Raw genomic sequence first — 16,345 nt, forward strand, 5'->3', positions numbered from 1 at the left:
TATGAAGCGGACTCTCAGGACCGTTACAGTTGTAATGGAGACGCATCGTGATCTGGTCTGCTGAAGAAGATGAGTGTCCTTTGAAACGGCGCCGTTTTGTTCCTTAACTGATATGGCGAATTTTAATTGTCCCCCTGAAGTTCTGACTTTTTGCGATTGGACCCTTATTCATGGAAAATCCCCCTCTCATTTTTTTAATTTTGCCCCTGGATAAAATGCAATTGGACTCCTGGATTTTAGCGTCATTTATGAAGAAGTCATTGGTTTCTGAATTATTCAATTCAATCCTTAATTGACTCTTTAACTTTTAATTAGTTTAAATTACCCCTGGAAAAATAAAGTAAGCTCCTTATAGTGCCCCTTTCTTTTCACTTTGTTTCTTGGACTTTAATTTCTTGCAATTTTGATCTAAATCAGGGCCAAACTTTAGTATTTCTTCAATTAAGTTTTTCCTTTTCACTTTGTTTCTTGGACTTTAATTTCTTGCAATTTTGATCCAAATCAGATCCAAACTTTAGTGTTTCTTCAATTAAGTTTTTCTTGGTTGCATTAATTAATTGAATCAAAGTTTAATTAAGTCCCAAAACTTATTTAATTCTTTCAATGTTTGACCAAATTACCTTCTAAAATTAATTTCTTTTAATTGAAGCATAAATTGACTTAAAAATCAATTTTTATTGAAATCAAACATTTCGTAAACTTAATTAATCTCTCAACAAAATCTAATTGGGTTTTTAAAAATCTGATTTTAGACTTTTTTTACTCGGATTAAATTTTCTTTCTTAACATGGTCTTCATCAATAAAAAATATATTGTTAAATTTTAATTTTTGTATCTTTGAACTTTCTTAACTAATCTTTGAATATTTTCTAGGCATTCCTTTATCTTTTTTTTATTGCTATATATATATATTTTTTTTTTATATGAGGATTTAAAATTGAGTAACAACAATATGATCAAGTTTTACTATAAGTGAGAGTTGGGGTGAGGGTTTGGCGAGTTTACCTTCTCAAATTTCAATCATTCTATCCATACCTGACATCATATGTTTTTTTAATATATTTTACCTTTTCTTTTTGTTTATATTATGTACATGAATGGATTATTTTATAGCTTTTTTTGTTTTATTTAGAAATATTAATTTATAGTGTTGTGGTTCGAAAATGGAATTTTATTAATTTTTACATTTTAATTATTTAGGATCTCATTATGCGATTTTTTAATAGAGATTAAAAAGAAAGAAAGGAGAAGGATACTTGAGTCGGGTCAGGGACCAATGAGTCCTTTACACGATTCAAGCCTTTGGTCCAAGTATATGGGCCCCTAGAAGTGGTTGTGGGTTCTTAGACAGGCCTGATGTGGAAGTTGGGGGTAATAATTTTGAGCTTAAAAGCTTTAAACGAGTGTGAAAAGTATAAATCTAGTTTTGAATAATCTAATCCAAAATCCAGAAGAATGACATAGAAGAGCACAGTTGTAAAAAGAAACCAATCCGAGTTAGCCCGAGATAGACATTGATTACGGATTGGGAGAGTAAATTTCTAAATTATTTTTTAAGAAAAAAAATTTAAATGATATTGTTTGTTTAATATTTTTTTTTAAAAAATTTAATAGTTGAGGATTAGGTAAACAAATCAACTCATATTTATGATTATGTCAGCCGGGCCAGGCTTTTTGCTCTTTCTATTTTTTTTAATGCAAATCAGTACAGGCTCTAGGTTAACTAAGTCTTGGGTTAGATAAAAACTTGAAGGCATGGATAGATAAAAAAGACGTAAACGGGTCATATTTTTTATTTGACTCAGAAAAGGAAACGTTTTATTTTGATATTTTGTTAGGCATACAGATTACAGAAGGTTGTGACAAAATTACATGGAGTCTACCATGTCCAAGAGTCCATTTGCAAATGACTTTTGGTTGTAGCAGTCCAGATTGTTTCCATATCCAACTCCAAGCAAGTCACAGTACCTCTGGTAGAACCCAATACGATCCTCCACCTGTTGCTTCCGCCCCATACCACATTCAAGCCCACCATTGATAATGTTTGTTAACACACCATAGCCTGGAACCCGACCAGCTGCCGAATCAGCACCGGAAGGTGACCAATTCCCAGTGATGACACTGTGGCATGAGGGCTTTGGAGACTGTGCTGTCATCCAAAACCAAATTGCTGTCTTGAAGGAAATTACTGGATCGGTTGCAACAAGGTCAGGATTGTTTAATAGATCCACTCCTATAGCTTTTCCACACTGCCCGTAGTTGTAGTTCCTGTGTCATATTTATCAAATTAAATTAACTTCACTGCAAAGTTGTGCTAAATAAAACACACACACACACACACACACACACTTGAATTCTTTCAATTTGATTTTTAATGCTTGAAAATGGGTGGATGAATATGTAAACCCAGAAATGAAGAAAAAATACCTGCCAGATAACAATAATAAAAAATTTGGACTTACCATGAAAGCTGGACAGGACCTCTGCCATAATATTGCTTGCCATCAGCACATGGATATGTGGAACTTGGAGAACAATAAGATCCAGGATTTTGTTCCTTGACAAAGCAATATACCCAAGCGTATGGACCATCAGGTGCAGTTTGCCACCCTCCTACATGTACATTCATCAAATGAAATCATGATAATTAACTTGCTAATATTCATCTGATACATAATGTTATGTGAAGAAGTACATAAACTAAGCTGATTAATTAGGTTTGAGACTGATTAAACGAACCAGTAGTTTCATGAGAGGTTTGGCCCAAGAAAGCAGCGATCTCCCTTTTACGAGTGTCAGCATCACCAGTAGTGCCAAAGCCAGGGAAGGCATTGGCAGCTGAGATGAAAGCACTGTAAGTGTAGAATCCCTTGCCAGGGCATCCACCATCATTTCTATGTTTAAGCATCTCATCAAACTTCTCACTTGAGATGATACTGCCAAGGTCTCCTCCGCCCGCACCACCGCACTGGCTTTGGCAGCCGTTACCACAGTAATCATTAGTGCTGCCACACCAACCAAATTGGCTACAACATAGACCTCCCGGACACAGGGCACCCCCGGCCTGGCTTCCACACTGCTCAGCTGAGCCTCCTAGTAAAAGGGACAGCAATAGAGAGAAAACCGTGAAGACCCACATCTTCATTTTGAAGTGTTTTGTTTGGGATTTTGTTGATTTTGAGATCGTAACAGCATTAGTATATATCGGGGAAACATGGCTACTTAATACATCTGTCACCTGTTAATAAAAACTATGGAATATTTCAATAATGATGGCTGCTCGTTTATCCAATCTGGTACTTTTCTAAATGATTTTAAACCATAATGGTCTGACCTCATGATGATTTATCTTAGATTATCCCGTTCCCGTTTTTATAACTTTTCTGGATTTAACATCTATGTATTAATTAAGCAGAAGTTATAATCTAGTCCTTCTTTTTCTTATTTTTTCTCTCCCGATAACATAGATTAATCTCTAGCTTCATGTGCGTGACTTTTGCTGTAAATAATTAAATATCAGCTGATGTTGGCCTATCACTTTAGAGTGACTTGTGCGTGACTTTTGCTGTAAATAGACACCATTGAAAACTTTTATTTTTTTCTCTAATATTATAAGTTTTATGTAACTTTCAATAAACTTTTTAATTCACATTATATATTTTATATATTTGAATTATATAAGAGAATTTTTGAACAATAAAATATATTAAAAAATAATTTATAAATATTATAATATAATATTATTTTAAGAAATAGAAGATATTTTAATTTTGTAACATTAGTGTAAGTTTTATCAAAATTTTATTGTCTTTAGATTTTTTATTTAGTAATTTTGAATTATATATATTATTAAATACATAAATAAATTACGTGTTGGGTCTTGCTCCCAACATGACCCATTAGAGTTGGGTCCATTTTAGAACAGGATTCAAATTAGCTTTTGAGAATCCAAAAACACTAGATTCAAACTCAATTTTCTTGAATCCTGTGTCAGGACCCATAGCTAATGAGTCTTGCACCAAAACACAAGGTTTTTGAATCTTAGATTTCTAAATATAATTATTTGTATTATAAATGTTATTATAATTAAAAGTCTTAATATGAAAAATAGTGTTATTTGTGTTATAAATATTATTATTTTTATTATAATTGAAAGTATTAGCATTAAAAATAGTATTATTTGTGTTATAAATATTTTTTTTATAAAATTAATATTATTAATAAAATAATTAATAAAATTGTAAAAATTTATTATAAATATTTAAAAAATAACCATATATTTGATTTGAAGTATAAAATTAAAATTATTATTGTTATTATTATTTAAATTTTATTTCTCTAGATTTCATATATATTTAGACAACACAAGTTTAACACAGTAGAAATCTAATACAAACTAGTGTTGAAAATATTATTTATTCTCTCTTTACGTCACATGTATAAACAGTGTACTGGTATAATACCATAATATTTTTCTATTAATAGTTGAAGAGGAATCTCATCCATGCCATACGTCATTCATGCACTAGGAAAGACTTCTATCGCAACATGAATCATCATGGGCCCGGGAATAGAAACTTTGAACCCATGACGTTACTCTCGAGCCCATGACATGAGTTCTGAGCCCAGGAGGCGGGCATTTGCCTAGGGAGTTATCTTACTCCTACACAAGTTCCTACCTTGGGAATGGGCTTTGTCACGCTTCCCCAGATGGACTATGGGCCTGCCTCTCAAAACTTGTTGTCCTAGGCTTGTTGATCAATTATATATGTTGCAACGTTTTTGCAGAAATCTGAGGTCCCATCCTTTGAACCTTCATTTTAATACTTGATCACTGTCAGCATACGATATTACTGCTTTAATATTTTATTTTTTTTCTTATTTTTAATTAGAAGTGGTATATTAAAAATAATAACAATAATTTACTGATACAGCATATTTTACAATAATAATCACGCTTATTCAAGATTGAATCTGAATTTTCATATTAAAATAATAATAATAATTTCTGTTTTTCTCCCTCTTCTCTTTTTATTATCTCGGGATAATAGAGATAATAATTTAATCATAATTTAATGAATACTGAACTAGACTAACTCTAACAAACAAGTTTTTTTTTTATATATATGTAATTACTTTAGCTTATTGGTAATGAATATATTATGGATATCTTGTAGAATATTTATATATTTTTTTAAAATCCAATCCACACACACACATATAATACACTTACACAATATTTATAGTTTTATTATTTAATATAATTAGATACATTTCAAATATATATTTCACAATTTTATTTTTTTGTTGAATGATAAATAATTTTTTTATAAATATAAATATCTGAAATCTAATTAACAAGATATAAATATTTAAGTTTTTTATTTAATAAATACTCTGCCATGTGCATTAATTTCGTACCAATTAGGCTCTGTTGATAATTAATTCCATCGAGCACGTTTTATTCATTGACATGGACTTATTTAAAAGGAGCTGGACCATCTCCCATGATAGCTAAAAGCTATTATTATTATTTCAAGACATGATAGCTTAAACATCAAATTACATGGTGTCCTTCAATCCCAGGAGTCCATATCCAAAAGGCCTTTGCTGGTAGCAGTCAAGATTGGGGCCATAGGTTGTTCCGAGTTTATCACAGTATTTCTTGTAGAACCCAATGCGATCCTCATTTGCAGCATTTGGCCCTCCCTGACCACATTCAATGCCACCATTGATGATGTTCGTTATCACACCATAGCCTGGAACCCTACCAGCCTCCACGTCTGCCGCGCTCGGTGTCCAATTTCCAGTGATGACTGCGTGACAAGAGGGCTTTGGGGACTGTGGTTTCATCCAAAACCAGAGTGCTGTCTTGAAGGAAATGACAGGATCAGTTTCAACTAGTTCTGGTTCTTGTAACAGTGGCAACTTCAAGTCGTCTCCGCATAGCCCATAATTATAGTTCCTGCACCACATGATAATAAACTAACTCAATGCAAATCAAGATCTAATAATGTTTTGCTGGATTTGGCCTCTTCTTTTGATTCAAAGCACTTCACAATATATCTTCCACATATAAAAAAAATACTTAACCCATAAACTGAATTAAACGACTCTGCTAGTCAAGGCCTTGCGGAATTACCATGAAAGTTGGATTGGTCCTCGGCCACAGTATTGCTTGCCCGCACCACATTGATAGTTGGAAGATGGGTCACAATAAGGTTGACAATTTATTTCCTTGAGATAGCAATATCCCCAAGCGTATGGGCCACAGGGTGCATCTGGCCACCCTCCTTTATGTAGGAGCATGCATTGTCAAATCAGAGACAAGGAAATTAATCAACCAAGGATAACCCTATTTAATTAATTACAGAATGAGTTTGTACAACGAGTCTAGGCATCCTAAATGACATTAATTGAAGTTACGAGCAGGAAATTATATAAAAAAAATAAAACCCTACCGGTAGTTTCATGAGATGTCTGGCCCAGGAAAGCAGCAATCTCCCTTTTACGCATCAGATCATCACCAGTGTTACCAAAATCAGGGAATTCCTTAGCAGCGGAGATAAAAGCATCATAGGTGTAGAACCCAACAGCATGGCATCGAGGATCATTTCTAAACTTGAGCAAAGCATCAAACGTTGATTTTGGAATGATGTCACTTAAGTAACCATCATCTCCATCTCCACCTCCACCACCGCCTCCATCACACCCATCTCCTCCATCACACTGGCTCTGACAACCATCACCGCAATAATCAACCGTTGTCCCACACCAACCATAAAAACTACAACATAGGCCTCCTGGGCACAAGGCATCCCCGGCTTGGCGACCGCATTGCTCAGCTGAGCCTCTAACCGAAAGGGACAAGAATAAGGAGAAAAATGCGAAAAATGCCCAAACACTCATTTCTTGTTAATATGCTCGAGTTCGTTGATGATTGAGATTTGAGAAGGTGAAAGCATGGGGGTATATATAGCCAATAATAGAGGTATACAATGGCATTTCCGTCCTTATAATATTTTGTAATAAAACATCATGTTTTCCCTGGAGACGGTAACAAAAGTGCTATCTTTGTCCCCATCATTTCCATGCTGATCAAGAAGGTACCACAACTTCCTCGCAGGAAAGAAAAGAAAAAGAAAAATAAATCAGATTGATTAAGTGCATGTGAGCTTCGTTGTTTCATCTTTGTCCCATCTACCAACACAACTTACTTCCACGAAATAAAATAGGAAAAAAGAAATTAGACTGATTAATAGAATTTAGAAAGTCTGAAAGACAACTTCTTAAAAATTCTGGAGTTCATATATAATTAAGGATCTCACCGAATGTAGAAAAAAAAAAAAAACAATAATCAACGTTGAGCCCAGAATCGAGATAAAGAATCCACAACACTTTTGTGAATTTGGAAATGAAAAATGACTTTTAAAAGAAAAACAGTCATAAATGTCATGAAATAGATTATGGATTTTAGCCTTCTGACGGATCTGAAAGCTAAGCATCTCAGCTGTGTGGAACAAAATGCGACAACGCTTGCTGTGTCCAAAACAAAAGACAAAAAAAAAAAAAGAGGGTAAAATGTGATCGCTTCCAAACAAACGTAAGGAATCCAGCCAGACACTTTTCTTTGCGTGGTCAAATCTTATTTTAATAATCATCACCACAAGATTGGAAGATCCAATATTTCGAATAGATGATTTTGTTTCTTCAAACTATTAAATAAAATATATCATAATAATAGAAAAATAAAAATAATAAAAATATCCTGATGAAAAAGTTATGAGAACCTAGTGTATGTTTAGAATTGTTTTAGCGATGACAGTTCAAAATATTTTTTACTTAGAAATGCATCAAAATAAAATTATTTTTATTTTTTAAAAATTATTTTTAATATCATCACATCAAAACAATTTGAAAATATAAAAAAAATTATTTTAAACAAAAAAAATAAATATTTTTAAAAATTTGGAAAAACTCAATTTATATCACGTTTCGAAATGCACCTTTAATAAAACAAATCTCGAGGTATCCAACCAGTGGTCCAGCCACACACTTTTCTTGTGTTCTTAGTTTAATAATCACCACCACAGGATTGGAAGATCCAGTATTTTCGAAAAGATGATTTTTTTTTCAAAATATGAAATAAAATATATCAAATTAATAGATAAAATAAAAATAATTGAAATGTCCTAATGAAAATTCGTGTTATATTAGCTTAAGGTGTATAGATCTCTTTAATTTTCTATATTTAAATTTCTCTAATTTTATTTTTATAATTTGAGTATGTGAGCTTTTTAATATTTTCTAACTAAGTGTTTCTATTGGATTTCATTAAACATGAATTGTTCATTTTATTTCTGATTGAATATTTTATTCTTGATTTTCTATTTTAGGGCATGTATTCTTACTCATGGGTATTTGAATGTCTTTATTTAATAAAGATACAAGGTATTTTTATTAGAATCAATGAGTTAGTTGTTGATGTTTTCCTCTAATTGTGGATCATTATTGACCAGCTAATAAAATAAAAACACAAGTCAATGACATGTTTTTCTATTGTATTCTGGTTTTTTCCATGTACAAATTTTTTGTGCACAGGTGGCAAAACACATTAAGATGCCACGTGTCAACGTAACACCCACCTTATTATACTCGACAAAATTTAACAGCAGAGATCAATTAGAAAATAATTAAAAATTCCCTCCTCAAATAATAAAAATAAAAGTAAGAAAATTATTAATAACTTACCGAGCCAACATCTCTTTCCTTTATTTTCTTTTTTAAAAACAAAACAAAAAAAAACCCTGTAAATCTCAAAGTGTTTGTGCCTCAACTTCAAAAATTAAAATTTTAATAGTAATATATAAAACTAAAAATTAAAAATATTCATATTAATAAATTTAAAATTTTAAAATTTTAAATTTAAACTTAAAATTATATCTTTTAACTTTCATATTACTTCATTAATTTTAAAAATTACTCTTTAATTATATAATTAATAACATCATAATTATATTATATAAAAAATAATTAAATTAGTTATATAATTATATTAAAATGAATTTAATTATAAATTATATTAAAATATAATTGACTCTTTTAAATGGTTTTTTTATCATTAAAATGTATATAAATAAAATAAATTATATTTATACTATTTTAAAAAAATTATTTTATCAATTTAGCTAGAGATGGTCCAGCTCCTTTTAAAAAATCCATATCAATGAATAAAACGTGCTCGATGGAATTAATGAAATTAATGCACATGGCAGAGTAATAATAAAGCAACTTGGACGCTAGCTAGAGAGAGCATCCAAGGGTACGGAACACTACAAGACGAAAGCCGAAGGTCAAATACAAAACCGCAGCAATAGCATCCTCGTATCAATTTCTTCATATTTATATTTTATTTATTAAATAAAAAACTTAAATATTTATATCTTATTCATTAGATTTAAGATATTTATACTTATAAAATTTTTATTTATCATTCAACGAAAAAATAAAATTGTAAAATATATATTTGAAATGTATATAATTATATTAAATAATAAAACTATAAATATTTAAAAACAAATATAAATATTCTACAAGATATCCATAATATATTCATTACCAATCAGCTAAAGTAATTATATATATATATATAAAACTTGTTTGTTAGAGTTAGTCTAGTTCAGTATTCATTAAATTATTATCTCTATTATCCCGAGATAATCAAAAAAGAAGAGGGGGGAAAACACAAATCCTTATTATTATTTTAATATGGAAATTCAGATTCAATCTTGAAGAAGCGTGATTATTATTGTCAAATATGCTGTATCAGTAAATTATTGTTATTATTATTTTTAATATACCACTTCTAATTAAAAATAAGAAAAAAATAAAATATTACAGCAGTAATATCGTATTCTAAGTCGACAGTGATCAAGTATTAAAATGAAGTTTCAAAGGATGGGACCTCAAATTTCTGCAACATCAGGGATGCCATTTTTCTGAAACATGTTACCGCCATTAATAGTTGAAGAGGATGAGATTCCTCATGTCTCCCTCACCCCAATATATATTCAGTAGATGTCAACAGATGGAAAGCACACAGAATTGAATGAATATTTTCAGCCATCAAAACTTCTTTTCTACAAGAAAGAAATAAAAATCGCTGCCTCCCCCGTCCGTCAGAAAACTAGCTTCCATGCTCGATCCAACAGTCTACCCTCTAGACCACATCCAATCATTTCGGAATTTGATGAGAATATTTGCAGAGTAAGAGATTCACAGGCCACCTCTAAATCATCTTCATCATCATCAATAGGACACAAACTAAGTAGCCTTCAGGATTTGTATGATTCTGTTAATAGCAGTCGAGATTGTTTCCATATCCAACTCCAAGCAAGTCACAGTACCTCTTGTAGAACCCAACACGATCCTCCACCTGTTGCTTCCACCCCATACCACATTCAAGCCCGCCATTGATAATGTTTGTTAACACACCGTAGCCTGGAACCCGACCAGCTGCCGAATCAGCACCGGAAGGTGACCAATTCCCGGTGATGACACTATGGCATGAGGGCTTTGGACTGTGCTGTCATCCAAAACCAAATTGCTGTCTTGAAGGAAATTACTGGATCGGTTACAACAAGGTCAGGATTGTTTAATAGATCCACTCCTATAGCTTTTCCACACTGCCCGTAGTTGTAGTTCCAGTGTTATATTTAACAAATTAAATTAACTTCACTGCAAAGTAGTGCTAAATAAAATATATATATACATACACTTGAATTCTTTCAACTTGATTTTTAATGCATCAAAATGGGTGGATGAATATGTAAACACAAAAATGAAGAAAAAAAATACCTACCAGATAACAATAATAAAAAATCTGGACTTGCCATGAAAGTTGGACAGTACCTCTGCCATAATATTGCTTGCCACCAGCACATGGATATGTGGAACTTGGAGAACAATAAGATCCAGGATTTTGTTCCTTGACAAAGCAATATCCCCAAGCGTATGGACCATCAGGAGCAGTTTGCCACCCTCCTACATGTACATTCTTCAAATGAAATCGTGATAATTAACTTCCTAATATTCCTCTGATACATAATGTTATGTGAAGAAGTATATAAACTAAGCTGATTAATTAGGTTTGAGACTGATTAAACGAACCAGTAGTTTCATGAGAGGTTTGGCCCAAGAAAGCAGCGATCTCCCTTTTACGAGTGTCAGCATCACCAGTAGTGCCAAAGCCAGGGAAGGCATTGGCAGCTGAGATGAAAGCACTGTAAGTGTAGAATCCCTTGCCAGGGCATCCACCATCATTTCTATGTTTAAGCATCTCATCAAACTTCGCACTTGTGATGATACTGCCAAGGTCTCCTCCGCCCGCACCACCGCACTGGCTTTGGCAGCCGTTACCACAGTAATCATTAGTTTTATCTGATACATAAAAATCCAGTTTTATCTGCTCATAAAAATCATACTCAATCTTTTTCCTGGCCTCCAATATAGACCGAACTTTATTATGCTAGCTGCACCTTGATTATTAATTAGCTACTCTTTCAAAGAATCTTTAAGTGATGATATATATAGATAACTAGCTAACAGCGATGTTCCTGACTTCTTTTCTTCTTCTATGTAAATTAAATTGATACTAGGGTTTTTTTTATCTTGTTTTATGGGTTATAGTTGCACCTGGTGTCAAAAACCATCAAAAGCTCCGCAACTCTATTAGGAAAATAGAAAAGGCTTTGGACTTCCACAGCATGATTTAATCCATGAACTGAGACGGTATTTTGTAAATACGTAACTATTTCCGATCGCCTGGAAGGGACAAAAGAAACATCTTATTCTTACTGGTGGAAATAGAAAAGGTCGATAAGCTAAAAGCTTTCGTTATTTAAATACACGATAGCTTCAACATCAAATTACATGGTGTCCTTCAATCCCAAGAGTCCATATCCAAAAGGCCTTTGCTGGTAGCAGTCAAGATTGGAGTCATAGGTTGTTCCGAGTGAATCACAGTATGTCTTGTAGAACCCAATGCGATTCTCATTTGCATTATTTGGCCCTCCCTGACCACATTCAATGCCACCATTGATGATGTTTGTTATCACACCATAGCCTGGAACCCTACCAGCCTCCGAGTCTGCCGCGCTCGGTGTCCAACTTTCAGTGATGACTGCGTGACAAGAGGGCTTTGGGGACTGTGGTGTCATCCAAAACCAGAGTGCTGTCTTGAAGGCAATGAAAGGATCAGTCTCAACAAGTTCTGGATCTTGTAACAGTGGCAAGTTTAAGTCGTCTCCGCATAGCCCATAATTATAGTTCCTGCACCACATGTTAATAAACTAACTCAATGCAAATCAAGATCCAACAATGTTTTGCTGGATTTGGCCTTTTCTTTTGATTCAAAGTACTACACAATATATCTTCCATATATAAAAAAAATTACTTAACCAATAAACTAAATCAAACGACTCAGCTAGTCAAGGCCTTGCGGAATTACCATGAAAGTTGGATTGGTCCTCGGCCACAATATTGCTTGCCCGCAACACATTGATATTTGGAAGATGGTTCACAATAATCTTGACAATTTATTTCCCTAATATGGCAATATCCCCAATCGTATGGGTCACCTTGTGCAGCTGGCCACCATCCTTTATGTAGGAGCATGCATTGTCAAATTAGAGACAAGGAAATTTATCAACCAAGGATATCCTTATTTAATTAATTACAGAATGAGTTTGTACACCGAGTCTGCTCAACCTAGGCATCCTATGTCATTAATTGAAGTTATGAGCAAGAAATTAAATAAAAAATAAAACCCTACCGTTAGTTTCATGAGATGTCTGGCCCAGGAAAGCAGCAATCTCCCTTTTACGCATCAGATCATCACCAGTGTTACCAAAATCAGGGAATTCCTTAGCAGCGGAGATAAAAGCATTATAGGTGTAGAACCCAACAGCAGGACATTGAGGATCATTTCTATACTTGAGCATATCATCAAACATTGATTCTGGGATGATGTCACTTAAGTAACCATCACCTCCACCTCCACCACCGCCTCCACCACCCCCACCCCCACCCCCACCTCCTCCATCACACTGGCTCTGACAACCAATACCGCAATAATCATCCGTTGTCCCACACCAACCATGGGAACTACAACATAGGCCTCCTGGACACAGGGCATCCCCGGCTTGGCGACCGCATTGCTCAGCTGAGCCTCTAACCGAAAGGGACAAGAATAAGGAGAGAAATGTGAATGCCCAAACACTCATTTCTTGTTAATATGCTTGATCAGTTCGTTGATGATTGAGAAGGTGAAAGCATGCGGGTATATATAGCCAATAATAGAGGTATACGATGGTATTTCCGTCCTTATAATTTGTAATAAAGCTTCATGTTTTCCATGGAGAAGGTAACAAAAGTGCCATCTTTGTCCCCAGTATTTCCTTGTTGATCAAGAAGGTACTACAACTTCTTCGTAGGAAAAAAAAAACAAAGAAAAACAAATCAGATTGATTAAGTGCAGCTTTTCTTTTAATTTTTCTTGAAAAAAAATTGAGAGTTCAAAGTTCTTTGAATCATTGGGTTACCAGGAATGAAAAGTTAAGAATGAGATTGCATGAATCGAAATGAAAATTAGGGAATCGTAATGAGATTTTAATTATCATGCTGTTCCAACTATAAAGTAAGAATAAAACTTTTGATTCTTATTCTCTATTTTATTAAAAGTTAGCCCTTGAGAACCAGACCATGTTCTTTGAGAGTTTCCATAAGTAAGCCACGGAATTCCTTTCCATTGATAATGCTTGCTCAATCTGGTTAAGAATAAAATTAATTCTAGTATATCAAATTAATTAAGAATTAATTTACAGATAAATAATACTGTTAATACAGGAGCAAGAAGGATGAGGTGGGGTCCGTATCCATTTCGTCAATCTATCGTGAAATAAGCATTTGTTAATTCAAATAAAACAAATCACAACGACGTAGCAATTTTTTTTAATCACTTGATGCTAAATCATGAACCATGTGCTTTACTCCCAAAAAAAAAAAAAAAGGACAAAAACATTTTCCATGAATTAATTTAGATAAAGGGGGAAAAATTGTTTTTCTTGGACCACGTGACTTGGCATCAAAGACCCATCATGTCTTTGTTCACGAACTTAATAGTTAATACACAGAATACGTTGCAACAACGACAAATTAAGGAAACCAATAATTTCAGGCCTTTTTTTAAAAATAAATAAATAAATTAGAAAGAACATAATTTCCATCATTACAAACATTAGATTTTGTGACTTTTTTTATATAATTAATATAGTGTCTGAGTCAGCTTGCATATATCTTGACTAATTTCATGGACTCTGAAGTTAACGACCATGTAAACCTTTAATGACTTTAAGATTTGTGAGAATCGAACTGGTGATGGCCATAACATTGGTTTTGTCAACCGATATTGCAATAATTTGGAACTTTGCCACATTAACCATGTTTATGCTAGAAAATAATATAAAATTATTACTGGGATTTTATTTAAAATCTTAAGATTTTAGTTGGATAATTTTTTGATATAATACTAGAGTGTTATTGATCAAATGGTCACGAGTTTAAATCACATCATTTTTATTTTAATTAATAAATATAAAATATAAAATAATATATACCAGTATAAGTTTTAAACCTAAAAATATTTTACTTACAAAATGTATTAAAAAATAATATATACCAGTATAAGTTTTAAACCTAAAAATATTTTACTTACAAAATATATTAAAAAATAATATAAAATAATATATTTAAAACTTTACTTAAAAATTTAAATACTTAATTTTTTAAAGTGACATGATTCTTTGACACCATACGTAACATCTTCACATAATTTATTCCTATTATGATATTTGCATTAGAATTTACCCCTACTTTGACTTTCACGTTGCGCTACTAAGCCTTCTTGGTAGAGCGTTTTTGAAAATATAGTTGTAGATATTTTTTTGAAGTTTTTTTTATTTAAAAATATATTAAAATAATATTTTTTATTTTTAAAAAATTATTTTTAATATTAATACATTAAAATGATCTAAAAACACTAAAAAAGATTAATTTAATGCTAATAAAAATATAAAAAAACTAATTTTTTTAAAAAATAATTTTAAAACACGCAATAATAATAGAGAGAAAACTGTGAAGACCCGAAGCTTCATTTGAAGCACAACGATTGGGAATTTGTTGGTCGCTGAGATTGTAAGGAGGACAGGTATATACTTATAGGGAAATACTGTTCATTGATCGATGAAGAAAGATCGACGATTTTCGTGACATACAATTATCATATTCGGGATTATTGACAAGTGCATGGAAACGTGTAAGCCTTCATGACAAAAGGGCCGACACGTCTAGAACAATGGATCGATCTACGTGTTTTCGGGAGAGATCTTGTGACCAAAACAGTGAAGAAAACAGCCCCACCTCTGGTCACAGCACTTTGAAGCCTCAGCAAGAACTGAAGAACGTATTCTCGCCTAGTAAAGACGAGGAAACAACGAAATAGATGTGTGAATATCTCATGCTAGGTTTGGGTAGCATACTAAAAAAACAGCTATTTTTGTGATCGAAATTTCACTTATAAACAAGCAAAAATCCTTCACAAATTAACGCGCTTCGTGATGGATTTGTGACCGAAAATATTCAGTAAAAGGCACACTAACAAAACGCAACTCGGTTACATTTAAAAAAAAAAAGTGACCGATTTTGCGATCACAAATTTAAAATTTTGAATTTTTTTAGGAGAATTTGTATTCCAATTTATAGTCACAAATCGGTTAAAAAATAAAATTTGAATTAGCCAGAATGATTAATATTAATTAGCTATATCATAGGCCACACCAATCATATTGGCTGCAACATTGGCCTCCATCGCACAATTAACCCTTATTATGATTTCCGCAATATGTGTTAAGTAATTATTTTTTATTCACATCATATATTTCATATATTTATATTATATAAGAGAATTTTTAAACAATAAAATTCATCAAAAAATAATTTATAAATATTATAATATAATATTATTTTGGATAATAGAAGATATTTTAATTTTGTAATATTTAATGTTTTATTATCTTTAAATCTTTTATTCAGTAGTTTTGAATTATATATATTGTTAAATGCATTTGGGTCCTGCCCTGCAAGACCCATTGGAGTTAGGTCCAGGTTAAGGCAGGACCCAAATTAGCTTTGAAGACCCAAAAACACTAGGCTCGGAATCAATTTTATTGTGTCTTGCATCAAAACACAAGATTTTTAGTCTTAGAATTCTAAATATAACTATTTGTAT

The 16,345-nt window shown here is 32.4% G+C and overlaps 3 protein-coding genes across 3 annotated transcripts; all 3 read right to left on the minus strand.

The window, feature by feature from the left end:
- Window positions 1–1,762: 1,762 nt before the first annotated feature.
- On the minus strand, window positions 1,763–3,195 carry LOC7474965 (probable inactive chitinase-like protein LaCIC). Its single transcript, XM_002312887.4, has 3 exons — window positions 2,740–3,195; window positions 2,463–2,613; window positions 1,763–2,268 (listed from the first exon to the last, which is right to left on the minus strand). Exons 1-3 carry the CDS (start codon window positions 3,143–3,145, stop codon window positions 1,869–1,871), a joined length of 957 nt encoding a protein of 318 aa, XP_002312923.4. The 5' UTR covers window positions 3,146–3,195; the 3' UTR covers window positions 1,763–1,868.
- Window positions 3,196–5,434: 2,239 nt separating this feature from the next.
- Window positions 5,435–6,958, minus strand: LOC7474964 (acidic endochitinase WIN6). Its single transcript, XM_002312886.4, has 3 exons — window positions 6,462–6,958; window positions 6,143–6,293; window positions 5,435–5,965 (listed from the first exon to the last, which is right to left on the minus strand). Exons 1-3 carry the CDS (start codon window positions 6,907–6,909, stop codon window positions 5,563–5,565), a joined length of 1,002 nt encoding a protein of 333 aa, XP_002312922.3. The 5' UTR covers window positions 6,910–6,958; the 3' UTR covers window positions 5,435–5,562.
- Window positions 6,959–11,828: 4,870 nt separating this feature from the next.
- On the minus strand, window positions 11,829–13,298 carry LOC7474958 (acidic endochitinase WIN6.2B). Its single transcript, XM_002312880.4, has 3 exons — window positions 12,833–13,298; window positions 12,509–12,659; window positions 11,829–12,330 (listed from the first exon to the last, which is right to left on the minus strand). The coding sequence occupies exons 1-3, from the start codon at window positions 13,281–13,283 to the stop codon at window positions 11,928–11,930; spliced, it is 1,005 nt and encodes a 334-aa protein (XP_002312916.4). The 5' UTR covers window positions 13,284–13,298; the 3' UTR covers window positions 11,829–11,927.
- Between the last annotated feature and the right edge of the window lie 3,047 nt (window positions 13,299–16,345).

This window comes from Populus trichocarpa, chromosome 9, assembly GCF_000002775.5.
Source record: "Populus trichocarpa isolate Nisqually-1 chromosome 9, P.trichocarpa_v4.1, whole genome shotgun sequence".
NCBI lineage: Eukaryota > Viridiplantae > Streptophyta > Magnoliopsida > Malpighiales > Salicaceae > Populus > Populus trichocarpa.